Source organism: Prionailurus bengalensis, chromosome C1 (genome assembly GCF_016509475.1).
Source record: "Prionailurus bengalensis isolate Pbe53 chromosome C1, Fcat_Pben_1.1_paternal_pri, whole genome shotgun sequence".
NCBI lineage: Eukaryota > Metazoa > Chordata > Mammalia > Carnivora > Felidae > Prionailurus > Prionailurus bengalensis.
The window spans coordinates 42,975,178-43,001,919 of NC_057345.1; the positions used below are offsets into that span (position 1 = coordinate 42,975,178).

The window sequence follows — 26,742 nt, forward strand, 5'->3', positions numbered from 1 at the left end:
AGACACAGAATCCAAAGTAGGCCCCAGGCTCCGAAATGTCAGCACAGAACCTGATGCGGGTCTCAAACCCACGAACTGTGAGATCATGACCTGAGCCAAAGTTGAACCCTTAACCTACTGAGCCACAGGTGACCATAGAAGATTTCTTTCTAGAGCACCAGGGTCACCTCCATTTTCCACCAGAGATATTCAAAGTGATTGCTAAAAATTCTATTTCAGACAGGTGATGTTAGTGTGTGTCTACAGCTCCAGAGAGCTACAGAGTATGTGTGAGCACTGGTTTGGCGTTCCATAGAAGAGCCTGTTTCTCTGGGCGGTAGGGAAGATGTCGTGTGCCCTGTGGCTGGCCCCAGCAGTTACCAGTAACAGAAAATACCTTCCCCAGAAGGTTGGGATGATTAAGATATTTAAGGATTTAACGCAGTGCCTGGCACTTAGTAGGTAGTCGGTATGTGCTGGTTCTCATTGTCCTTCTAGAAGATTTTCTTTAGTTCCTGGGTATTCAAGCTAGTAGAATCTTATTCTTCTAGCTCCACTTGAATCTATGCTCAATGTTAAGAGATGCATCTCTGAGTTGGCCCCTGTCCAATCCTGTGAATCACAGCAGCTTTCAAGTTTGAGCTCAGAGAAAACTAAAATCTGAGGTCAAAGAAGGCAAAATATTTCCTTTTCCTCTTGTAAGTTTCTGAGTTATTGATGTAATGGAAACAGCTCTGGGTTCAAATGCAGGCTCTGCATTTGCTTTCTCAAGTTACTTGCCTGTTGACATCATGGAAAGAACTCAGGCTGTGGGGAAGGGTGAAGCTGGCCATTTTACTCAGTTAAGCACTTCTCAACGGCCTTACCTGGGAATGGCACCAGTAGCAGCTCTTCTCCTGTAGGATTGTCAAGCTCAGAGTGTAATGTATGTGGTCCAATCAGGTTGCAGTAGTAGAAGCCTGTGAAAGATCCTTTACATGAGCCATTCATTCATTCGGGGCATTGGCAATTAGGTTGAGCAAGTGGTCCCAAGTTTGAGTTATTTATCCTTCTTCCCTGTCCGGTAGGAGGGCAGCCAGGTAACGTAGTTGTGGATGCTCTGCCCACAGGCTAGAGCTTGTATAGGCAGTGGAGATGTCAAGTACCACCTAAACCTAGCCCCACCACATTCTACGGCCAAAGCCCCTGGCGCCAAACAGTGTTGCTTCAGCTGCTAGTAGTTAATGCTCCTTTACTTGGAAACGTTTTCAGCTCCTGGGAGCAATATGGTGCCGCCAGGGCTCACTCCTCACGCGCCTTGTCTCCCTGCGACTGGGGTCCGCATGCACCCTACTCTCAGCTCAATTTACCGTCCTTCAAGGCTCACCAGGGTCAACGTGGGTGTGGGGGCGGGGGATACGGGGAGGGCGGAGAACTTTTCCGGGAAGGGGCCCAGCAGGGTCTTGGCTGGCCGCCCTGTTAGCCACGGCCCAGGACCCCAGGGTGGGAGAGTGAACGGAAAGGTACTCGTGCCTGGAGCGGTTGCAAAATCCTCAGTCATGAGGAAGAAACTGGGCTCAGAGGCACTTGGGTGAAGGGGCCCTTTCCCCAGCCGTCCTTTCAGGTGCTGGGGCCTAAAGGGGGTCCAGTTCCACTGCGGAAGGCGGGAACTAGGAAGCGTTGCGGGCTAGACACCCCGCCTTCCCAGGCTCTGGGTGGAGGGGGGTGGCCTGGTACGGGGGCCCCACCGCGGCGGAGAGGGGGAGAGGGGTCGCTGCGGGGGCTCTGCCTCCCGGGAAGTGGGGCCGGGCCAAGCCCACGAGCAGAGGGGGCAGGCCCTCTCCCCTTCCCCGCGCCTGTGGGGACCCTACGCCTGTGTCCGGAGGAGGCTGGCGTCCAGCAGATGCACGCGGTGTGGAGGGGGGAGCGGGGGAGAGGCGGGGAGGAGAAAACCCACAACAAAACTTGCGTCGCCGAGCTCACGGCTCGACTTGAATGGAAGGAGCCCGCTCCCGCGGAGCGCAGCGGCGAATCGGGACAGCGCGTACGGCCGGCAGGGCGCGGCGCGGCGCGGGGGCGCAGCAGGTACCCGGCGCGGGTGGGCCAAGGGGTCCGGGCAGAGCCTGGGCGGCGGACTCGGACTTCCCGCCTGGTCCGGATGGTCCCCGCAGCTCCCCCCGGGCGGGGCCGCGGCATCCAGTCCCCTAGGTGGGAGCCCTGCACCGGGTGCGCGGCCGAGAGTTCTACCTTGGGCGTGCGACCCCTACGCGATCGCGACCCGGGCAGGGGCCTTGTCTCCTCTCTGGCCACAGGCTGGTCCCAGCCCTCGCGCCCCCCCCCCCCGCCCCGTTGCGCACATCTGGAAAGAATCTGAGGGCGGATGGGAGGGGAGTGGGTTGGAAGGACGCGGGCTGGTGACCGGGAATGTGGGGGCAGGTGGAACTGGGGAGGGGCGTAGACCCCTGTATTTAGAGCCCAGGCGCGCGTCTTACTATATCAGCTCACCCCAGTTAGTTCTCCCTTAGCCCTCGTCACAGACAGAGAAACTGAGGCCTAGAGAGGGGCAGAGATATGTTTCCAGGAAGGGCGGACAGGTGAGGCGGAGCCCGCGCGACAGCCGCTCGGACCCGCTCGGGGCTTGGTTCCCCAGCCCAGCGCCGCGCACTCGCCAAGCCAGAGCTCTCAGCTGGCACCTGGTGTCCGTCTGTCTACGCGGCTGCCTGCCCGCTGGGACAGCTGGACTGAATGGGGGTCGGGGGGGGTGGGGCGTGGAGCGCGAGGAGAGAGGTCGGCGCCCTCCAGCGAAAGCGGCGGAAGTGCCAGGTTGTAGGTCTTGGAACCGCCAGGCTGGGGAGGGGGGTTAGAATACCTGATGCGCCGTCAGGTGGAAGAGGAGGTGGCGGCGGCCGCGAGCTCTTGGCATCAGTCTGGTCTGGGGGGGTGGGAGTCGGCAACCGCCGCGACTTAGGGACAGAAGCAGACGCGGCAGGAGAATGAGAGCGGCGCTGACCGTCCCGGGTCCCCAAGGCATAGAGGGATGCGCGCCTGGCGCTAGAAGTGCATCATGGACCTGTTGAGGCCCCCGCAACCTGAGTAGCTGCTCTTGGACTTGGGCAGGCGGGGGAAGGTGAAGCAGTGGTTTAGCAGCTCCAAGAGCCACCACTGCTATGAACCAGGAGAGCCTTTGGGTGGTCATGTCCCCTTTTAAGGACCCAGTCTATTCTAGTCTAGAGTGCAAGTTAAGAAATGTTAGATTCAGGAAGACTTGGTGGCTCAGTCGGTTAAGCATTTGGCTTCAGCTCAGGTCATGATCTCTGGGTTTGTGAGTTTAAGCCCCGCATCGGGCTCTGTGCTGACAGCTCAGAGCCTGGAGCCTGCTTGGGATTCTGTGTCTCCCTCTCTCTCTCTGCCTGTCCTCCTTCTCTTTCTCTCTCTCGCTCACTCTCCCTCTCAAAGATAAATAAACATTTAAAAAAATTTTTTTTTAATTTTTTTTCAACGTTTTTTATTTATTTTTGGGACAGAGAGAGACAGAGCATGAACGGGGGAGGGCCAGAGAGAGAGGGAGACACAGAATCGGAAACAGGCTCCAGGCTCGGAGCCATCAGCCCAGAGCCTGACGTGGGGCTCGAACTCACGGACCATGAGATTGTGACCTGGCTGAAGTCGGACGCTTAACCGACTGCGCCACCCAGGCGCCCCTAAAAAATTTTTTTAAAAAGAGAAATGTTAGATTCAAATGGCTGTTTTCACAAACTCTTGTGGGAAAATACTTTGTGCTTTGTATCTGAATCTTAGGTAAGGGGTGACTAATGGTGGCACCTTTAGGCCTAATAGAGTCATACTAAGACCTCTGACCATGACCTGCCTGGTGCCCTTGATGGCTCCCTATCACCAGCACCTTAGCATACTGGCTGATGCCTTTGGAGACTTGGATCTCCGGTCACATCCTCAATCCCCTGCCCCATCCAGTTTACCCTTTATTATTTTTTTAAAAATGTTTATTTAATTTCAAAGAGAGAGAGACAGAGCACGAGCAGGGGAGGGGCAGAGAGAGAGAGAGGGACACAGAATCCAAAGCAGGCTCCAGGCTCTGAGCTGTCCCCACGGAGCCCTACATGGGGCTGGAACTCACAAACTGCAAGATCATGACCTGATCCGAAGTTGGCCGCTTAACCAACTGAGCCACCCAGGCACCCCTGTTTTCCTTTCTTTAAAGGCACCTCCCTCTTCTCCCATCCCCACACTGTGCCTTTGCTCATGTCCTTCCCTCTGTCTGGAGTGCTTTTCCTCCTCTTTGTCCATCTGGAGAACTCCTACTCAGTCTTCAAGAGCAGTTCAAGGCTCTGGGCAGGAGTCAGAAGACACAAATTCTAGTCCTGGCCTTAACTTGAACATACTAATCTGTGAACTGAGGGGGTCAGACTAGATAATTTTGCAAATCTTTTCCAACTCTGCCTTTCACAAATTCATTTCTTCGTTCCACAAACATTTCCTGAACACTCACTCCATGCCTGGGGAGTCAGGAAAGGCTCAGCTGAATCTTGCAGGATTCAGTGGGCCAGCGGTGCTGTGGGAGCACCAAAGAACTTCCTCACCCAAAGGGGAGCAACAGCTTCCCAGAGCAGGGGCGTTTGAGTAGGAGTTTGATGGGGATGGGCAGCTATGGGAGCCCCTTTGTGCTTGAGTTTCCTATCTGCAGAGTAGGAAGATTATGTCTTAGTTTTGGGATTTCTATTAGAGGCAATAAGATGCAGCTATCTTGGGCTTAGCACCAAATGGGGGATTAGTGAATTTTTACTGTATTTGAGTGGAGGAAGAAGGTGCCGCTAGGGGCTGAGGATCTGTGTCCTGATTTGGGTCTCCCTTCCCCTTCCTTCTTCTAGTTTTGCCTTAATCTCCACTTAAGCGCTTCTGGGCCTTAAGGTTTGGTTCCCTAGGGGAGGTAGGTGCGGTGAGAGGCAGCTGGTCCCAGGGACTTCCTCAGTAACAGGAACCCCATGTGTGTTGCACTAGCCCGATGCCAGCAACAGGTGGACATGTCATTTCATTTAATTCTCACGAGGAGTGCCCATCTCCATTGCCTTATCTCACGAGGAGTGCCCATCACGAGGCTCAGGCGGTGAAGTGGCCTTGTCCAGACCCACATGGCCGACAGGAGTGGAGCCCATGCCCTTCTGTTGCTAAGGCGCTCCCTGATAGAGAGCTCACTGCAGGCCGAGCTGCCCCTCTAGCTGGCCATTTGCTGAACCAGCGGTGTAAATTGTGCCTCACCAGGGCCTCCTCACTCAGGACACGAAGAGGCCAGGGGCCCACTCTCTCCTTTATTCTTCCCTCACACAGCTCCAATGTGGCTGAGCACACAGAAGGGGCTTTAGGGGCTTATCTGGCTCAACATTCTTAGAAGAACAACAACAACAAATCGAGACTCAGATGGGCCAGGATGTGGCCAAGGCCACACAGAAAACCAGGTGGTGGAGCTGGGGCTGCCCAGGATCCCAAGTTGCAGAGGTGGGACTCTTTAGGCCCTGTCTGTTCTTCCTCCCTCTCTTGTCCATCCAGCTCATCCTCTCCATCCCAACACGTCTCTCTGTCCAGACCAGGCTTGTGAGGCCTTGCCTGTACCATTGCACAGCCTCAGAGAGCTCCTCACCGGTCCATCCATAAACCTGCCCATGCCACTCTCCTGCTCTTCAATGGCTCCTCATCTTTCCTAAGATCCTAAGATAAGGATCCCTCTCCCTAACTAGGCTTTCAAGTCCCTTCTTGGCCTGGACTGCCCACCTGCATCACTCCCTGTCCCCAACACCCACCAGACGCTCTAGCCAGCTTGGTGGAGGTCACCACATGGGCTCTTTTGCACCTGGGCCTTTGTACATGCTGACCTCCTTGCTTATATCACTCTCTCCCTTTTGCCTGATGTTCACCCTTTGTGGCTAAATAAGGCATCACTTCTTCTGGGAAGCCTTGTTGGCCCCAGGCAAGGTTAGGTCTCCTCGGGGCCCCTATGGACTCTGGTTTCCCTCCATCACACCTCTGATGACACTGGGATTATAATACTCAGTTTACACCTATGTCTATTACATCCATGCCAGCACTGCCTGATAGAAATATAACGTGAGCCATAAATGCAAGCTGCGTACGTAATATGAAATTTTCTAGAAGCCAGGTTAAAAAAATAAAATGTGACAGGTAAAATTAATTTTAGTAGCTTATTTTATTTAACTAGTTTATCCAACATACATAATTAATATAAAAATAAATGAGATGTTGTGTGAGATACCCTAAATATTCGTGATATTCTACATCCTCTTTTGTACTAGTCTGTGGAATCCGTATATACTACGGATTACACTTATAGTACCTCTCAATTCATTCTAGCCACATTTCAAGTGCTCAGTAGCCACATACAGCCACTACTTTGGACGGTGCAGGTGTGAGCTTCTTAAGGGCGGGAGCCCAACCCGAGTGCTCTGTCTGGGTCCTTAGTGCTCAGCTGTCCTTGGCCCAGTGAAGGGGCCACGTAGCATTGTGGTTAAGGCCCTGGGCTGGGAGCTCAGCTTCACCATTTAACAGCTGTGTTACATTGGCCGATCCCATTGGGCCTCAGCTCCCTCATCTATAAAGTGATGGTGATAACATTTTCAATATGGTTCATACTGTTAATATAAACAGATACAGTTTTATAGGTCTTCACGGATACACACCGAAGGGGAGGGAGGAAAAATCGCTGGTCCGGTGAGTGCACAGGATATGTGGGGAGGAACCTTCTCCCTGGCCTCCTGCCCTGGTTGATTTGGGGACTGTGCCCACACTCCCCCGTCCCAGAGCCCTGGTCTGCAGTGGGGTCACACACTGGTCTAATGCTGGTGGCTCCGGGGACTGAAGGCTTTTGAGCTAGTGAGGGGGGAGGGGGAGGGGAGGAGTTACAGTGTGCATGGGGATGATGGTCTGTAGACTGGCTGAGGATTCATTGCCCGTTTGGTCAGGGGATGGGGAAGCAAGGGTGTGGTAGGGTGGGCATAGGGCCAGGCTGCGGCAAGTGATCCTTACTGCTGCCAACTGACCCCTGCGGCCCGGGAGCTGTGCGTGTGCTAGTAGGCCCCCTGGTTTTCTGCCGGGCCAGCAGCTGGGGTCTGAGTCTGCTTAGACCTCGTAGACCTATATGGAGTCAGACAAGCCTGGCTGCTGCCCCTCTTCTCTCTCCTCACACATCTCTTTCTCTGTCTCTCTCTCTCTCTATGGCTTACCAGGGCTCACCCAGTCTGGGGTGGAGGGAGGGGCAGTAGTTATTGAATTGGGCTCTGCTGCCCCCTCTAGACTGAGAGCAGGGAACTTTGCCACCTCGCTTGTGTCCCCTGTGCCAGCACAGGGCTGAGGGCAGACAAGAGCTCACCTTGGAGAGCTGGCTGAGCCAATGAGTGAGGCAAAGCAGTGTCTGAAATACTGCAATGGCCACAGGGCAGCAGGAATTCGTAGGAGGCTGGAGTCTGTAAATCTGCGGGGAGGTGGGCCTGGGACCGGACTGAAAAGCACAAGCAGGATCTGGACAAGAGAAGAGGAAGAAGCAGGGGGTTGTGGGGTGGGCAGTGCCCATGGATCAGATATTAGTGGTAGGAAGAGCTAACATTTATTGAGCACTTAGGGTATACAGTATGTGCATCTCACTGACTCTCATGGTGTCTCCACGAGGGTGGACAGGTGAGGAAGCTGAGGTTTGGTGGGTGACAAAACTTGCTCAGGGTCATACAACTGAGAGCCAGAGCCGACCGCCGCCCTGGCTAGTTGGCTCCAGTGCCTGCCTTCCTAACCGGACATCGGCAGCGGTGGCCAGCTCCCAATTTACCCAGGCCCAGCATCTTCTAGCCATGTGGGGTGTGGTCCCCGATCTAGTGCCTTGGAGAGAGCCTCAAACTGGGGCAGGGGTCCCCTGGGGCTGAGTGCCTGCCATGTACCTGCATTTGTAATTGCTGCAGCAGTGACAGCAGCACCGCATCACCCAGGAGGTATCAGGTGCTTCACATCTGTCACCTTGCTGACTGCTCCCGGATGCTGTGGGTTTAGATGTATTATCTGCCTTGTAAGGTGAGGAAATAGGCCTAGGGGGGGTCAGAGCCACTAAGTGGTGGAGAGGGATTCAAACTGGGGTCTGTGGGACTCTAGAGTCAGCATACCTGAGCTATGGCCTGTCACATCATCCCAGAGATGTTTGCTGAGTGCCTTTCTGTAAAGAGAACTCCAGAGACCAGCCCAGAGACCAGCTAGGTCCATGGGCTGCTAAAGATGGAACGCTGCATCTTCCTCATGGCCTGAGGCCATCCCCAATGCCCCACCCCTGCTGCTCTAGGGGGCTATGCAGTGCTCGGGAGTGGTCCCTTGCAGGTGGCAGCAGGCTCTGGTGAGGCCAGCTGAGAGTGCAAACATCCGGAAGGGACTTGGAAGGGATGGCAGCAGCACCATTCACTGATGCCTGCCCTACGCCTGGCTCCACCCAGACACTGAGAGTGGCTCACAGCCCTACATGGGAGAAAGACACCTTCACGTATTCACAGCCCAACCCAACTCATACCCTGGGGGAACAGTGATGGAGGGTCCTGGGGCAGCTCAGAGTCTTCCCAGGGGACACATCACTGGTGTTAGTTCTTAGAGAAGTTGCTAACTTCACAAGAGAGGGAGAGGGCTTCCAGGCAGAAGGAACAGCATGTGCAAAGGCCTGGAGAGAGGAACTTCTAGATAGACCTGTATGACTGGGGTGTGGGTGCTGGAAGAGAGACAGGGTCAAGCCCTGAACATCCTAGAACAGCAAGCCGAAGAGCTGGGATGTGCCCCGTTGCTCCTGGCCCACCATGGCCTGTGGCTCTGGACGAGATACAGGGCCTGTCAGCCCCGCCTGTGCCAGGGCAGCAAGGGCTCCACAAAGTCCTGGCCAACGCCTGCAAGTCACAGTTCCTCCTGGGCCACAGATTCCCCTTCTGTGAAGTGGGTGTCCGGTGCTCAGAGCCAGGACTGGTAAGGGCTGCTGGAAGTTTTGCAGACTTGCCTACGGACAGGGCTTCACCTCCTCCTTCCAGAGGGTAGCCCTGATGAGGGGGAGGTGGGTAGGGAAGGGAGGGTGGCAGCAGATCGGACGTGTGCCCAGGATCCCTGAGTAGGCTCTGTCTTGTGCCTAGGAGGGCCCTAGTATGACTTCCATAGGCCCTAGCCCTGTGCCTGCTGTCCCTAACAGGTGAAGTCTGACTCACCCCCTCCTGCAGGCACCATGGCCCGGAGCAGGGCACTGCTGTTCCTGTTGCTGTTGCCATCGCAGCTGCAGCTGGGACCGGTGAGCACGGTGAGGTCTCCGGGGTTTGGCCGAGGTGGTGCCCACAGCCTGAGCCCTGAAGAGAACGAATTCATGGAGGAGCCAGTGTTGGTCCTGAGCCCTGAGGAGCCAGGGCCTGGCTCTGCCACCATCAACTGCCCCCGAGACTGTGCCTGCTCCCAAGAAGGTGTTGTGGACTGTGGTGGCATTGACCTGCGTGAGTTCCCGGGGGACCTGCCTGAGCACACCAACCATCTGTCTCTGCAGGTGAAGCCGCCATTGCAACAGCGGTCACCAGGGGCTGCCCTCTACACTCGCGGCTCCTGGCCCAGAACCCCCAGTTCCTGTGGCTCCCCAACCCCAGACACAAGGTGCTAGGGCATTCCCCGCTCTGATGTCCCAGTCACAGAGTAACGTGATATTATAACTGCTTTGTTTTACTTGGAGGAGTCTGGACTGAGGGAAAAAAGGACACAGATCTGCCTGGCAGCTGACCCTCTGAATGGACGGGGTGCCCAGACACCATTACAGGCCAGGAGAACAAGAGAAAGTCGACCCTGATTGATGCTCTGGGGGCTCAGAGGATAGAGTATTCTCCCCAGCTGAGGTGCAGGCTAGATTTTGAGAAGTGGGACACAGTGTTCCAGATGGGGGACTCTGGGAGTTCTGGTGCACCCAACTTTGTGTGGCCCAGCAGCTCTGGAGGAGAGAGAGGGGCTCTCGTAACCATTTCCAGAGATCAAGGCTAGTGAAGGAAAGTGATCTGCCCAATGGTCACTCAAACTGATAGGTCTAGGGTGATGGTGGAGGGAGCCCGCGGCCAGGGTAGCCCATGAGGGAAAGGGACAAGTTAAGGACAACACTTACTGTTGGTTCATTCACTCATTTATTCATAAAAGTCTCCCGGGTGCATGCTTGATACATCTGGTGCTGTGTCAGATGCTGGGCGTGTAGGGAGGACTTGAACAGCCTATGGGGGAGGCAGAGATCTAAACAGGTAAAGACAACAGATGGAGACAGAAGGACTAGTGCTGTGGGGCCCATAGCAGTTCCTAGTCTGGCCCCAATCCAATTCAGGAAGGCTTTTGGAGGAAGGTTTTAAAGCATTCCAAAGGGAGTGAGGACCCAGGTTCCTCCCCCCAACCCGAGAAAGGGAGCCAAAAGTAGTTTCTGGCTTGGGGTGGGGAGAATGGGCTGCGGATGCCTGTCATCCAGTGGGAACATGAAGGGAGCGGGTCTAGAGGGGAGGCGGCACTCCAAGTTTGAACCACCTGGAGATGCTCCCATCTGGGCTCCTAGAAGGTGGGACCTGCATGCCTTTTGTGGTCACTGCTGTGCCTCCAGCGCTGAGACCCGGGCCTGGCCCAGACCCAGGGCCTGTCTGCATGAGGGTGAATCCCAAGGGAGGTGCCCAGCAGAGGGACTGGCTCCTGGGACTGGGACTGAGGGTGGGGGCAGGCCTCTAGTGAGCCTGCCTCCTCACCACCCCTGGCCCTTACTCCCCAGAACAACCAGTTGGAGAAGATCTACCCCCAGGAGCTCTCCAGATTGCATCGACTGGAAACTCTGAACCTCCAGAACAACCGTCTGACTTCCCGAGGTGAGGGATCACCCAGAGCCCAGGAGAGGGACTGGTGCCCATGGGAAGAGCTCCACCCTGCAGATCCTGGGATATGAAAAACAGCAGGGCTGGGCTGGCAGCAGGGCCTCACGGCCAGGGGCTCCTTGTGGTTGACTAAGAGTCACCCCTGTGGGTTTCTGAGACCTGGGAGTTGGGTCAGGGGAAAGGCTGAGATTCCCAGGACCTTTCTCATAGACTCTTTATTTTTGTTAATATTTTTTTTAACATTTATTTATTTTTGAGAGAGAGAGAGAGAGAGAGAGAGAGAACGTGCAGAGGAGGGGCAGAAAGAGGGGGAGAGCCTGAAGCAGGCTCCAGGCTCCAAGCTGTCAGCACAGAGCCTGACACGGGGCTCGAACTCATAAACTGCGAGATCATGACCTGAGCAGAAGTCAGACACTTAAGCGATTGAGCCACCTATGCACCCCTCTCATAGACTCATATTCACAGAAGGCCTTCAGAATCAAAGATGCGTAGAACACTCACATTGTAAAAAGTTATTTTTTTTCTGATGATGAAAATAATTTATAACAGAAAATTTGGAAATGTAACAAAATGGAAAAGAAAAAACCCACTTATAATTCTGCCACGTGGAGTTAATCACTACTAACGTTTGGGTATGTTTCTTTCTACTTTACTTATATGCTGTAAGATTCACCCAACATAAAAGTACAATTTGACGAGTTTTGGTAAGTTTACATAGTTGTACAACCATCACCACAATTCAATCTAGTCTCTTTTCTTTGTGTTTTTTCATTTATAGCTGAGCTTACAGTTTAGATATTATAACTGTCATAATTGCTCTGCTCCACTTAGCAGTTAGCAAAGCAGCATTTTTCATGTTGCAAAAAACTCTCAGTGGCCATCATTTCACACAGCGGCAGCCGGGTATTCCACAGAGGGACCCTGCACGGTTTATGTAACTGTTCCCTCTCCTTAGATGCTTGGGTGCGTCCCAGCATCTGAGGGTCTGGGAGCCCGGAACTGAGTGTCAGAGGCTGGCCTCAGGACTGGAGAAGGGCCAGTTTGGCTGGGCTCCCAGCAACAGCCGAGTCCTGACACTACAGCTGCCAGCTGGGACAGGGATGGGCCAGATGGTGGCGGGGGTGGGGGGGCATAGGGGCCACAGCTCTGCCCTGCAGAGGTATGAGGAGGGTCTCTGATCCTCTAGGGCTGCACCTGAGGAAAGCACTCCTTCCTGATGGGGAAGGGTGGGGATGGGTCCTCTGCCCCGTGGCCTGACCTTATGAGGACCCATTCCCACGTGGGTGCCCCCGAGCAGGTGAAGAATTGGTCGTTTGTGAGTAGACACTGTCTACCTGCTCCTCTGAGCCGGGGCTCCTGGGAGCAAGGGGAAAGAAAACAGGGCTGCTGGGACTGGTTGGGAAGGGATCAGAACCCAACGTGCCTCAGGGAGGGCCCTCCCGGTCCTGGCAAGTGGGGTGGGCACTGGGGGGGTCGGTGGTGGTGTGCTCCCTTGTAGCATCTCCTTCATCCAGGGCTCTGACCGATGCCTGTCCTTTGAAGGGCTCCCGGAGGAGGCGTTTGAGCATCTGACCAACCTCAACTACCTGTACTTGGCCAATAACAAGGTAAGAGGTCCCCTGGTGTTGGAGGCTGAGCTCAGGTCGCTGGGTCCCCATTGCTGCTCAGACATGGTCCCGGTGAGACCTCACACCTCACTGCAGGGCATCAGAGTGGTCAGATAATGAAAACGGAGGCCAAGGCCTTACAGAAGTGCAGGAAGGTGATAGCCACTTGGAGGGCTTCCTGGAGGAGATGGCATTTGAGCAGGGCCATGAAGGGTAACGGGATTTCAGCCAGGGGCCCTAAGGGGAAGGCACTGCCAAAGAGAGAGCATGAGAAAAGGCACGAAGGCACTCAACTTCAAAATATTTGGTGTGTCCCAGGGCTCTGTCCTGGCCTCTTCTCTCAGGTCTCTCGAGGTGACACATCCCCTCCCCAGGCTTTAGCACCCATCTACATCATGGCCATGTCCAGTGGCAGCCGCCAGCCCTTTCCACTCCTCCCACAGGAGACTCAAAGATCCACCCGCCTCCTCGACATCTCCCCTAGATGTCTAATGGAACTAGAACTCTGCTTGCCTCCCACAACCCCGAAAGCCCAATTTTCCTGCGGCCTTCTCCCCCGCCCCCCATAAAGGTCATCTCCAACCACCTACAGCGCCGCTCAGCTGAGCCACAAATCCAGGGCGCTTTGCTCACCCACGCCTAGTCCCACTGCATGCCCTTGGCTCCCCTCTGGCCCCAGTCCACCAGCCTGCACCACGATGGCCCTGCTTCCCTGTTTGCTCCTCCTTCTCCACAGAGAAGCCAGAGTGACCTTTAAAAATCACACCTGCTTCCACCCCTCCAACCCGCCTTCCCCATGTCAAAGCTCCTGAGGCTTTACTTTCCACGCAGAATGAAAGCCACACTTCTCCCCATGGCAGATGGCCTGTGTGTGGGCCCGCCTGCCTCTCTCAACTCCTATTCCCACTCGCTCCCTCTCCTCCAGCCCCCAAACCTGGCAACCCCCAGGTGGGGCCTACACTCGCTGCCCCTGCTGCTGTGGGTGCTCTCCCCTCAGATGGCATTAACGGTGCCTTAATGCCTTAAGTGTCACCTGTTCCCTGAGCACCCAACCCAGTTATTCTGTCTTCAGCCTGTTTTAACTCGCTATCACTATTGGATACTTTTGTGCCTTGTTTATTGTCTTCTCCATTGAGATGTAAGCTTTGGGGGTGGGGGTGGAGGCACTTCTCTGTCTTGTTCCTCAGGACACGTCCAGCTCCTGGACGCATGCCTGCAGTGTTGCAGACTCAGAGACTACTGTTGAATGAATGAAGGCTAGACACTGGGCAGGGGGAGGGCGTGTCTGGAGAAGTGGGTGCTCACTGTAGCTGGACAGAGGGTCTGTGTCAGAGAGCGATGAGGGGAGAGGCCAAGAGGACAGGCAGGGCAGGGGACAGGCCTAGGAGGCTTTGAATGTTTAGGGCTGTGGGGGGCCATGGAGTTCTGTTTTTGCACACTCAGGGGAGTGGGACGGGCTTCCAGTTTAGAAAGATGGCTCTGGTTGCAAAGAGAAGCCCAGATGAGCAGCAGGCAGTGAGACCCAGAGCTGGCCTCTGCCCGCCATTGGTCTTTCTGCCCCAACTCTTCCCTTTCCAGCTGACGTTGGCACCCCGGTTCCTGCCAAACACCCTGATCAGCGTGGACTTCGCTGCCAACTATCTCACCAAGATTTACGGGCTCACTTTTGGCCAGAAGCCAAACTTGAGGTCAGAGGTCAGACGGAGGCCCTGGGCTCAGGCTGGGGAAGGGGGAGAAGCTGAGACACTCCCAGCCCCAAGCCAGGCAGAGGACAGGCCCTGGAGGAGGGGCATGCTGGGCAGTGCAGGCATGATGCCCTTGCTCAGGGCTGTGGGGAGGGATGCCCACAGGCTGCAGGGGCACAGGATCTGAGGAGTGAAAGCAATCAGTCCAAGAGGCAAGGGCAGAGAGTGATGTCTGTGGAACTGTGGGGAGCTGGGTGGGGGGGGGGTCTTTCCCTCCTTCCTCAGCCCCTGTGGGAAGGAAGCATCTTCCAGCAGACAGAGCTGTCCCTCCCCAAGAGCTGCTTTGGGAAGAGTAGCACAGGTGTGTGAGCAGGGCAGGGTGGTTGGGGGGGGGGGCAGGTACTGACAATCCCTGGTGCTGCTTCTGCTTCCGTCCCTGAATCTGTCATCTCACTTGATTCTCTCCATGGGGTCACTGTGCATGGTCCCATCCTACAGATGAGAAGGCTGAGGCCCAAGAGAGGCCACACAGCAAGAATGAGTTCTTTTATGTTTAGAATATCTTCTCTCATTTTTTATCTTTGCTCCTTCTAGTATGTTAGTTCCATGAAGGCAGGGTCTTGTTGGTTGTGTCCACTGCTTATATCTTCAGAGTCTAGAACAGTCCTGGCACATAGGGACAATCACTATATATTTGCTGAATGAATGAGAGCTTACCTCCTCTGAGCCAGGCCCTGTAGTGGACACTTGAGACAAAGAGGTAGTGGGGATAGCCCCCATCTGTGGGAAGTCCTGCAGAACTCAGAGCCAGCTGCTTGGGGTTGGCACGCAGGATTCCAGGGCTGCAACAGTCAGGCAATGACTGAGAACCTTGAAGGGTGTGGAGGAGCACAGACTGGGGGTCAGGAAATCCTATTTCTGCCACTGATGTGAGGGGGCAGCCTCTGGTGGGTCCTTGGTCTCCTTGGTTGTTTAGGAGGGACTGGATTAGGTGGGGTCTGAGGTCCTTCAAATGGGAGGAGGGTGCCCTGGGCCCAGGCCCAACCTGAGCAAGGTCTGAAGGCTCATCAGATGAGCTGGTTGGAAGAGGGGTGGGCATGGGTGGGTGAGGACCTGTGCCTCATCCCCCAGGTCCGTGTACCTGCACAACAACAAGCTGGCGGATGCCGGGCTGCCGGACAACATGTTCAACGGCTCCAGCAACGTCGAGATCCTCATTCTGTCCAGCAACTTCCTGCGCCACGTGCCCAAGCACCTGCCACCTGCCCTCTATAAGCTGCACCTCAAGGTGGGAGGGAGAGCATGGGGAGGGGCAGCAAAAGAGCAGGGTCCTGCAGTGGGGGAAGAGCCCAGGCCCACACAGGCACCGTGGTGAGGCTGTGGGGCCTTGGGCACATGCCGGAGGGCACAGTGTCCACTGTGGAGAACCAGGCAGAAGCCTGGGTACCTGGCTGTCAGTATCACATGCAGCATGCTCCAGGCCTGTGCCTCCTCGCATGGTTCCCCTAGACTCCCCTCCACATCTCATCCAGGGCTCCGCCCCTGCCCCTCAGCTGTCCCTCATACTCCCCACCATCCCACCCCTCAGAACAATAAGCTGGAGAAGATCCCACCAGGTGCCTTCAGTGAGCTGAGCAATCTGCGTGAACTGTACCTGCAGAACAATTACCTGACTGACGAGGGTCTGGACAACGAAACCTTCTGGTGAGCCCCACCTGGGCCCTCCGTGTGAGCACGGTAACTGGGAAGCTGCTCCCTGGGCCCACCCTGCCGGGTCCTCTCACACATGCCTGTCACCTACCTGTCCCCCACCAGGTTCCTGGAGAAGGAACTTTGGGCTTGTGCCTTTGCTGACACGTCTGTCCCCAAGAACAAGTGATATGTCTAGAGAAGGCCTGCCCCACTTCCAGTGAGGCTGGCTTCGTGGTACAAAGTTGAAACTGGAGTATACTTGCTGAAGGCAAATATGTTTTCATTTTTTAGGGCCCAGGGTAGCCACAAAAAGCCTTAAATAATTGGTCTTCAAATTGACTTCTATGTGTCAAAAACCATGCTAGATTCTTCCTTCACCAACGTGTCACTGAATCAACCCAAGGACCGGCTCCAAGAGGACTGAGCTCCCCTAGTGAGCTAGTCACAGAGCTGCGTTGAGTTAGAGGCAGGTCCCTCACCATCTCCCTTGGGAGTAGGGGTGGGACCAAACACCGTGGGCCTCGGCCAACCATCCTAATTCTTTCCTGCCACAGGAAGCTGTCCAGCCTGGAGTACCTCGATCTGTCCAGCAACAACCTGTCGCGGGTCCCGGCAGGGCTGCCGCGCAGCCTCGTGCTCCTGCACCTGGAGAAGAACGCCATCCGGAGCGTGGACGCAGACGTGCTGACGCCCATCCGCAGCCTCGAGTACCTGCTGCTGCACAGCAACCAGCTGCACGCGCGCGGCATCCACCCGCGGGCCTTCCAGGGCCTTAAGCGGCTGCACACGGTGCACCTGTACAACAATGCTCTAGAGCGCGTGCCCAGCGGCCTGCCCCGGCGCGTGCGCACTCTCATGATCCTGCACAACCAGATCACCGGCATTGGCCGCGACGACTTCGCCACCACCTACTTCCTGGAGGAGCTCAACCTCAGCTACAACCGCATCACCAGCCCACAGGTGCACCGAGATGCCTTCCGCAAGCTGCGCCTGCTGCGCTCGCTGGACCTGTCCGGTAACCGGCTGCACACCTTGCCACCCGGGCTGCCGCGCAACGTGCACGTGTTGAAGGTCAAGCGCAATGAACTGGCAGCCCTGGCGCGCGGAGCGCTGGCCGGCATGGCCCAGCTGCGTGAGCTCTACCTCACCGGCAACCGGCTGCGCAGCCGCGCCCTGGGCCCCCGCTCCTGGGCCGACCTTGCCCACCTCCAGGTAAGGGGGAGGGGAGAGCGGCTGGGTCATGCCCGCATGAGGTGCTACTGGGATGGCTGCCCCGAGCCCACCCATCTTCTGGGCCCAGGTGAGGGGTGGGTAGGAGGGACTGGCCGTGAGGGGGGTGGGGGTGGGGGTGGGGCGGCTGGACGAAGGAAGTGGCTGGCTGGCATGCCAGGATACAGCAGTGATGGGCTGGTATGGCCAGGCTGAGCTCAGCACCTGCAGGTACAGGCTTGCAGAGGGCTGTGGGGATAAGAAGTCATGGCTGCAGGTAGGGGGCCCATGGTTCAGGAGGACAGGCAGGGGAGGGGGCGGGCAGGGCCAGTTCAGGTGGCACTGGAGAGTCAGGCTCACCCATCTGAAGGCTCAGGTACAGGTGGCTGGGAAAGGCTGGGCTTGGGGCAGGGGAGGGGGTGAGGCCTGGGAGGCAGGCTGACCTCACAGGGTCTGCAGAGGGGGCCGGGGGAGCCTGCTTGAGGCGTGCTGGGCTGCTCAGTGGGTGTGGCTGCTGTGGCCACAGTTGGAGTCAGGTGGGATATCGGCTGTGAGCGAAACTTCCCACTCAGTGAGGGCTGAAAGGGAACTTGAGAAACCTGGGAGGCAGGCCCTAGGTGCTGCGAGGTCAGGAGCTGCCCCCCACTCTGCTGCCCTACGGGGCCCCCTTCCCAACATGTCCCCTCCCTCTCTCTCAAATGTCACCTCCTTGGGAGGTCTTCCTTCACCACCTATCACCCTCCTCTGCTTTGTTTTTCTTCCTGATCCTCATCCCTCCTGGGCATTAGGTCATCCATCTGCTTTTTGTTGCCTGCTCTTTTGCTGGGACCCGCGGCAGGCATTTTAGTCTGTCATGTTCGCAGGACCTCAGTGTGGTAGGCTCACAGTACACGTTTTTCGGGGGAGCTGTCAGGACGAGGATGTCTGAGGGAAACGTAGGGGAGAGCCCACAGAATGGGGGACAGGGAGGTGGGGCCCAGCCCCGAGGGTAGGGCAGGGGTAGTTGGGGGTAGGCAGCTGGCCTTACAGGAGCAGCTGTTAGCCGGGGTCTCTCCTCACCCAGACAGCCCTGCTGGGTGCCAGACACCAGGATCCCATTACCTGTGTCAATCCCTCTTGGTTTTCCTCAGGAGCCCATTCTCAAGGAGCTCGAATCCCATCGTCCTCCCCTCCACACTTGCTCCTCTTGAAGTTTATTTATTTTGAGAGAGAGAGAAAATACGAGCAGGAGAGGATCAGAGGGGGAGAGAGAGAGAGAGGGAGAGAGAGAATCCCAAGCAGGCTCTGCACTGTCAGCACAGAGCCCGACGTGGGGCTCGAACTCATGAAGCATGAGATCATGACCTGAGCCAAAGTCAGACACTTAACCCACTGAGCCACTAGGTACCGCTGTGCTGCATTTCCTAACTCACTGAAGGGGGTGCCCACAGGAAACCTGGAAGCTGCCCTTGACACCCCCTTTTTCACACCACGTGCCCCCAACATCCATTGTTACTAAACTCTGCCAGTTCTACTATCGCATCTCTCAACTCACTTCTCTCCACCCCTGCTTCCCATACCCCAAGCCACCCCCCTTTCTCACCTGCACCCCGGCTCCATAGGAGCTCTTCACTCCCTTACTCTGTATGCAGTCGGTAGGTATCTTGAAACACATACACTCACCTTACACTCCTGCTCAGAACCCTTCTGTGGCTCCCCATTGCTCTTAGACCCAGACCAGAATCCTTGCCACAGCTCTCAGGGCTGGCCTGCCTCTGCTCCTGGCTGAGCTCCTCGGTTTCCCAGCCACACTGGGCTTTACTCATACTGGCCTTGCTGCTGGAAGCATAGCACCCTGGGAACACCTCACTCATTCATGCCACAGTTGTCCCGGGCCTCCACCACGTAAGACACAGCTCTAGAACTGAGAACCTGACAGGGAGTAAGGTAGATGGTGGGTCATTACCATCCTAGAGCCTATAATATGCCTAGGACTTAGTTCAGGTGTCATCTCCTTCAGGAAGCCCCCAGTGATGGGCAGGTATGTGAATTCAGTCAGGGATGAGGTGTCTGGTGGGGGATTCTTCCTTACACTGTCAGATCTTTCTATAAGCAGCTGCCCCCCACTGCTTCAGAGCCCCTGCCTGTGCTGGCTGCTGTACTCCCCTGACCCAAGCCTGGGTCGAGGCCACTCCCCTGGGCTCCCTCAACACAGCCAATTCCACCAGCTGTCATTGTCAGATTCTGTGTGCATCTCCTCCGCCACCCTGACCTCCAGTGCCAGAGGCAGCTTCTAGTGGATTCCATTTCCCCAGCACCTGCGGGCATGAGGATGTTCGGAATGAATGAGGAAGTGCCAGAGCTGTGTGGAGGGGACACAGTGGGGAGCAGGGAGCCCTGCTGGGTAGAGGAGGTGACCGGGAGGCTCCCTAAGGTGTGAAGCTGGTTTTTCCCCTTGAATCTTGAATCTAGATTCATGGCCCCCAGTTCCTGACCCTGAGTCCCCTCCTGTCAGGGTGAGGAAGGGAGATTAGAGATGATGGAATCCCACCTGTGCCTACACAGGTGTGTGTCAGAGCGAGTATGTGCAGACAGCCTGAGGGGCAGGCAGTGAGCCGGGCCCGTGCACGTCCAGGTCTCCTGCCTGCTGCATGTTTGCTCTGCTTCCTGGGAAAACCACCCCATTTCCCTGCCCACCTGCTTCCTGGACTTCAGGCATGTGGTGATCCCAGGACTGACCAGCCTAGGTCAGTGGGCCTTGAACCCTTGCTCTTGGCCCCTGCCCACATGGCCTCTGAAGGCCACAAATGAGCAACCCCACCTGTATGGACCCCACCCTCACCCTCATCTGGGACCAGTGTGGGGATATGCAACCACTGGAGGACCCCGGGCCTCTGCCCTTCTGGGATCTTCAGTCTGATAGGGGTGACAGGTGTACTAAGGAGGAAGGACTGTGACACTCAGATATCTTGGCTGTGAGTTCATGTGGGAAGACAGAAGGGGCTGGGTAGGACATATAACAGTTAGAACAAGGGTTTGGAGGCAGGTGCTTTGGGTTCCAGCTTCATACAGGCTGTGTGGCCTTGGACAGATCTCTTAATCCATGTGAACCTCTGTTTCCCCTCCTGGAAAATGGGGACAGTTAAAGGCCCCACCTCACAGGGTTATCATAAGATTTAGATAGGTCAGGTGGTTGGTGGGATCTTTGCAAGATGTTAAGTGTTTTGACTCCCCTGGTCATCTATATAGCTGCTGGACATCGCTGGGAATCAGCTCACAGAGATCCCTGAGGGGCTCCCTGAGTCACTCGAGTACCTGTACCTGCAGAACAACAAGATTAGCACTGTGCCTGCCAATGCCTTCGACTCCACGCCCAACCTCAAAGGCATCTTTCTCAGGTAGGAGGTCCCCTGGGGCAGTGCACATGCCCCTCTGGGTTCAACCCTGGCTCTAGTGGGATAGTTGAGGCATGTGGGAACAGCTCCCAGGTAGAGGTCAGTGTTTGAAGCCTGGCTTCACTGCTGACTGGCTCTGTGACCCTGGGTACATCACAGAACCCCCCCCCCTCCCGAGCCTCTGTGTCCTCAGCTCTCAAGGGAGGGGACAGTCCTGGCCAAGCCTGGTAAGGTTTATGAGTTTGTAAAAGGGCTTCAGGAACTTTAAAAGCAGTGCATGTGGACATTATTGATGTTACCGTGGCAGGAAGGGAACCAGGGAGCACGGATGATGGCTGTGCCCATAGCTGGCCAGGCTGTTCCCTGGGCCTCAGACCCAGCAGAGCAGGTGCTCAGGCCCTTGCTGAGCTCTGGGGGTTTAGAATGATTCTGATGGGGGAGCCAACTCCCCCAGGAAATGAGCTTTGGTACAGTAGAGTCAGGGTGGTTCTTCCCAACACCCTACCTAACCATCCCTTCAACTCAAGGAGAAGGGACAGATCTGAGGAGGCAGAATGTGCCCTCCCAGGGGAGTTGTGGCCCAGAAGGCCCCAGGCTGGGTTGGGGTGGAGTGTGACCTATGCCTGAGCTCGTGTGGGGGGATGGGGACCAAGGCACAAAGAATCGAGGGGGCCTGATATCAGAGCCCAGCCTCTGCCTCCCTTCAACCCAGGTGTGTCCCTGGCCCAGCTTAACCCTGGCCTTGCCTGTGTGCCACTCCACACCAGGCTTCAAAGTAACCCCAGGCTGGCAGCACCAGAGCCTCAGGCCTTGGGGTTGATCCCAGAGGGAGGTAATCCCAGGCTGAGAGGAGGCACCCGTTTCCGCCACTCCTAAATTTTAGAGCATTTGCAGACAGGGACCTTCCCCTTTTGGATGAGTGGCCCAGCGTCCACTCCTGCCCCGCCAAGCTGTAGCCACACTGAATAGCTGGGACTTTTTATGACACACCATGCTTCTTAGCAGCCCCCGCACATCTTTTATGCTTCCTGTGCCATCTTCCTGGAGAGCTCGTTCCCTCCCCTTTACCATCTAGGCTGGGTAAGTGTGGGGACTCTGAGGGTTAGGCCTCTGACACTGACCCCAAATGGGTGGCCTGCACAGGTTTAACAAGCTGGCTGTGGGCTCTGTGGTGGAAAGTGCCTTCCGGAGGCTGAAGCACCTGCAGGTCTTGGACATAGAAGGCAACTTTGAGTTTGGTGACGTTTCCAAGGACCGGGGCCAGTTGGAGGAAGAGGATGAGGAAGACGAGGAGGATGAGGATGAGGAGGATGAGGAAAGGCGATAGTGACGGGGTGAACCGGATTTGACATAGGTAGGTGGTCTGGGGCGGGGGGGTACACTGACCTCTCCCCACCAGCTTCCTGTCCCTGATCCCGGTATAGGCCCTGGGTGAGAGGCTGGCAAAGCTGTGGGAGGCCAGCACAGGCTGGGGAACTCGCCAGGGCGATGAGCGCCCTGATGGGACTGGCACAGGCACTGGGATGGTGGAAGCAGGGCATGGATGTGGGGGCCTGGAGGAGGCTACTGTGGCGATCCGGGCCAGAGGCGATGGGGGTGGGCAGTGAGGTTGCAGACAAGCAGAAGGCCTGAAGGGATTTGGGGGAGCGACAGGCAGACTCCAGAGGCCAGAGTAGTCCTGCTGGGCCAGGGTGAGGGAGAGGACAGGCCCCCAGGTCTAACTTGAATTCCAGATGGACGATAGTACTAGGGGAGCAGATTTGTTGTGGTGGGAGTGTCGAGTTAGGCGGGCCTGGAGTGTGCTCGGGAGCTGCCCAGAGGTGGGCCAGGTATGTGGGTCTGGGGCTGGAGGCTGAGGTCTGGGCTGGAGATGGGGGTCCAGACATTATCAGCCTGGAAATAGTCATGAGGCCACAGGAAGCTCGGGGAGCTCGCTTGGGGAGAGTGACAGGCCGTGGCCAGCTGCAAGGGAGCCTGCAGAAGGGGCTGACACAGAGCGGCTATGGAAGGAGGTGGGACAGAGGCAGATTATGTGCATATGCAACACAAGCACCCTACATGTGCACACAGTGCACCAACCGACATGTACCTGTGCTCACACATGTCCAAACATGCATACGTGTGCATGGATAACACACACTCAGGACACAGAGCGCACACAGACACACATACATGTACTCCACAACACATTCACAGGCGCAGGACGTGTGCATGCTTGCATGCACTCGCGCATGCATGTGTCTACACCCGTGCATCCCCACGGATCTGGGGTGGAGAGAGTAGCCGTGTCAGTGCTGCTGAGAGGCAGGTGGAGGTGAGCACTATCAAAGGCCTGTCAGATTTATCCACAAGAAGGTTACCCGTGACCTTGTGGGGGAGCAGCCTCAAGGGCAGTGAAGGTGGAGAAAGTAGCTGGCAAGGAGTGGACCCAGGGAGCATAGACAACTCTGTCAAGAAGTTTGGCCGTAAAGGGATGAGATGAGAGGGTGGCATGGGGAAGAGGTGTGAAGTTCAGGAGGGACTCTGTTTACTCTGCACCCTTTTCAGAAACAGAGTTGATGGGAGGGGCTGGCCCGGAGGGGGAGTCAAAGATGTAAGAGAGAAGAGCAGGGAGAAGCTAGCCCTGTGGACACAGTAGGAGGGTCTGGCTTTGGCAGGAGGCTCAGTCCTTCCACTGTGTCAGGAGGGATGAAGGCTGCAGTCACACACAGGACAGTGGCTTGGTGGCTGAACATGAAGTCACATCAGCCCGATGCCTTCAGCCTTCTGTTTTCTCTGTGCAACAGGAGGTGCTCAGCAGACCAGGGTGGGTGTGGAGAAGATGGACCATTGGATCCATCCATGGCTGGGGTTTTGGCCAGGTGTGTGGGACAGAAGGGTAAGGAACAAGGACGTTGAGGGTGTTGACAAGAGAATGGCTGCAGTCATGGACTCCAGGGGTCAGGCTGGGAAGGAAGGAGGTGCAGACAGGAGGAGTGTGGGTGGGCAGGGTCTCTGGAGAGGGACGTTGGAGAGTGGGCACAGTGTGGTGAGTAGCCAGGAGGAGAGATGTGGTCAGAAGGGAATATCAGAATGAGCTGAGCTAGGGGTCACAGGGTCAGGCTGTGGCCATGTGAAGGGGCCCTTGGGCCACTGTTAGGACACTGAAAACAGGGGCTTGGGTCAGAGTGGAGACTTGAAGGTGGTGGTGAGGATCCCATGGGTGGATGACAGAGGGAGGTGTGGCTGACAGAAGAGTGTGCGTGGGGCGCTTATCCCACCATGGAGAAGAGGCTCTTGGGAATCCCCTTCCTCTGTTCTCGGAACCCAGGAGTATGAAGTGGAGATCCTTCTCTCTAGGCATTGTCCTCAGGCAGAGCCAGGGGTCAATGATGGGGGTGAACAGCTGTCCAGTGAGGATGCTATATCCCTCATTGAGGGGGATGGGGAGTCCTGGGATGGGAGAGAATCTGTCCTCTCTGGAGGACATTGGCCTCGGTCGGGTCTGTTGAGTGGGGCCTTGGGAGAGGCCCTGGGGAGTGGCCAGAGGGACCTAAAAGCCCTCTAGTCAATACCAGGCCTGGTCACATCAGCAAGAACACCTCTCAGTGGGTGGCCGGCTGGTTCTGGGCTCCCAGGGGCAACTCTGCCTCCTGCCTGCAGTTGCCTGGCCCTCCCAGAGTCCCCTGGGGGCCTCCCAGCTCTAATCCACCTTCCCAAAGCTGGCACTTCTGCCCTGGCCTCCCTGACTCTCCCACGTGTTCTACAGGACACCGGACCGCCAGACCCCTTTCTGCAGCACGTACCTGTGCCCTGTGAGCCCCACTCTGCCATGCTCACAGACACACCCAGTGCCACCCTCACCAGCCACCCTGCACCCCACTGCCACAACACAGGCTGGACACACAGTCTCCCATTCCCCCTTGTTCCTGTAGTACCCCACAGCCAGACACGTGCAGGCAGCATGACACAGTCACACACTGCTGGCTGCACGGAGCAAGCCCACCATACAGTTCCCCTCTCCATCCCACGCCCTCCATTGCCATCATGCCCTTGGACTCCTGCAGACTCAGGGAAGGGTCTGACCCTGCCCTGGCACTCACGGGCGCCTGCTCCCTTCACCTTGGACCCGCATGTGCACGCGTGCGCACACACACACACACACACACACACGAGTCCCATGAAAACAGCCCTCAGTGGCCTATGCCACCGACATATCTTGCCCCAGCCAGAACTGGCCAGAACAGCTTGCCACCTGCTCATCCGTCTGTTCGTCCGTCCACTGGAGAAGACAGAGTTATCTTGGTGCTCTCTGTGGCCAGGTGCCTGCCACCCTCTGGAACTCACAGAAGCTGACTTTTGTTCCTTTTCTTCCCTTTGGGGACAGGAACCTTTGGGACTGCTGCCCTGGCCTGCCTGCCCTGACTCCCAGCTGCCCAGGCAGCCACTCCCTGCCAGGCCCTGGCCGGCCACAGGCATGTCTGTGATGGGAAATCCCACTGAGGCCAGAGGGAAAGTCTCCTGGGGTTGCTGGGGCCTTGGGCAGAAGTCAGGCGGAAGGGCCTCCAGCCAGGCAAGGAGGAAGGGCCCAGCAGCCCTGATGACATACCTTTTTTATTCTTTGGGCCTGTGGGATGTTCTGGGTGCCTTGGGTTTTTAAATTCTTTTTTAAGAAAAAAAAATGATAAAAAACAAAACTGATTTTTCTTGTTATAGAAAAACTAATATAAAAGCATTACCCCTTTCTGGCAGCCTATGGCCGTGTCCGTGTGTGCTTCCTGCCAGGTGCCAGGCCAGTGCCTGGCTGGGGTGGGCAGGATACAAGCACCTGAGAGCCTTTCCAGACCAGCAGGAGTCGGCACGAAGTTCAGTTCTTGGGCCCACAAAGTAATCACACAGGCAGAGGTCCAGAGACGCAGGGTTTAGTCACAGGTGAGGAGGCCTGGAGGCACGTGTGACCGTCAGCTTGGTGGGGGTCAGCAGGTCCGGCCAGCACCACCACACTGGGCTTGTGAGCTCACTCCGTGCTTCCAGAGGCTGAGCATCTGAGCTCACCCAGAGGACCGCCTGTGCACTGAGTGGGCACTACTGATGGGGTTTGTCCCCAGGATGGCTGGGGTGGGAAGGGGACTAGAGGCAGGCCTGAGACCTAGAGCAGGGTCTACTTGGGGGCCCAGGTCTTTGCAGGCCTGCCCGGGGAAGAAGTGACGGACACACCTAGTGCTCCCACCGCCCCCAACAGTGCCAGAGTTGGAACTGGAAGGCAGCCCCCGGCTCAGAGCACAGGTGGTGAGATGCCCAGGAAGCATGACCTCCCACTACCGGAGGTGTGTAAGCATGCTCCTGTCAAAGACCAGATTCCTGCCTTGTGGTGGGCCAGGCTTCATTGCTAAAAGGGCCTTAGAGATGTGACACAGGGAAGGGACGTTTAAGCCGGTCCACACCACTGTGGGAATGACTGATAGCTTGACCTCTGACCTCTCTTAGGTGATTAGGCCTGAGTGAAGGAAGGATGCTCCCATGGTGGACCCCACAGCCCCCAGCCCTGCAGCGAGACGGGGATCCTAGGATCGGGGCCCTTCTTGGACTCCTCAGATCATGGCCGTGCGAGGAGGATAGGAAGGAGTTCAGGAGCGGGGGCTGGGAGGCAAGTGCCCTCCTGGTTCTCTGAGTGACTTTGGGAAGCCCATCCCCTCCCCCAGCTTCAGTGTCTTCATGGGCTCCTCTGTGCAAGACTCTGGAGCTAGATGTTCTCCCCAAAGCACATTCAGAACAGGCAGTGTGGCCACGGCTCTTCTGTGTCCCCTGGAGCCTCCTGGAGGCACCCTGGGGCCAAGGACAATGAGGGAGAGAGTCTGGAAATGTCCTTGGGCACATCCCCTCCTTAAACAAAGCAAAAGCCCCCGATTTACACTCTGCCTCCTGCATATGACAGGTCAGACAGGCCTGTCCTCATTCCAACCTCCAGGGACAGGCTCATTTGCACTCTGGCTGCCTAGGCAGGTCTGTCCATACATACACTGACAGGCCAGCTAGACCTGTCTACACTCCAGCTACATGGACAAGCCTGTACATTCTGGCCACCTGGGCAGGTCTGTTCATACGCTGGCTGCCCTGTCAGGCCAGTCTGACAGACTGTATGAGCCCAATAAAGAAATGCTGGCTGGGGGGCCTGGGGAGCTCAATCAGTTGAGCATCATCAGACTCTTGATTTCAGCTCAGGTTATGATCTCACGGTTTGTGAGTTCGAGCCCTGTGTTGGGCTGATGGCACAGAGCCTGCCTGGGATTTTCTCTCTCTCTCTCTCTCTCTCTCTCTCTCTCTCTCTTTC

General features: G+C 56.4%; 1 protein-coding gene across 3 annotated transcripts; it reads left to right on the forward strand.

Annotated features, from left to right (window-relative positions):
• The first annotated feature begins 1,661 nt into the window (after positions 1–1,661).
• On the forward strand, positions 1,662–26,738 carry PODN (podocan). 3 transcript variants are annotated; one of them, XM_043574998.1, is made up of 11 exons: positions 1,662–2,043; positions 9,213–9,526; positions 10,766–10,859; positions 12,408–12,472; positions 14,051–14,160; positions 15,289–15,445; positions 15,746–15,861; positions 16,404–17,061; positions 20,287–20,435; positions 21,576–21,786; positions 24,181–25,167. In XM_043574998.1, the coding sequence occupies exons 2-10, from the start codon at positions 9,218–9,220 to the stop codon at positions 21,757–21,759; spliced, it is 1,842 nt and encodes a 613-aa protein (XP_043430933.1). In that variant the 5' UTR covers positions 1,662–2,043; positions 9,213–9,217; the 3' UTR covers positions 21,760–21,786; positions 24,181–25,167. The 3 variants fall into 3 exon arrangements, with proteins under 3 accessions (XP_043430933.1, XP_043430934.1, XP_043430935.1); XM_043574999.1 differs by lacking the exon at positions 24,181–25,167 and adding an exon at positions 25,899–26,738 and having other exon boundaries at positions 1,677–2,043; XM_043575000.1 differs by lacking the exon at positions 1,662–2,043 and adding an exon at positions 7,041–8,967.
• Positions 26,739–26,742: the final 4 nt, after the last annotated feature.

Excerpts from the sequence above, each read along its gene's own strand:
- PODN (XM_043574998.1), top strand. The coding sequence starts at position 9,218 with ATGGCCCGGAGCAGGGCACTGCTGTTCCTGTTGCTGTTGCCATCGCAG. Across the intron at positions 10,860-12,407 it reads CAACCGTCTGACTTCCCGAG|GGCTCCCGGAGGAGGCGTTT; the intron begins GTGAGGGATCAC and ends TGTCCTTTGAAG. Across the intron at positions 14,161-15,288 it reads GGCCAGAAGCCAAACTTGAG|GTCCGTGTACCTGCACAACA; the intron begins GTCAGAGGTCAG and ends CTCATCCCCCAG.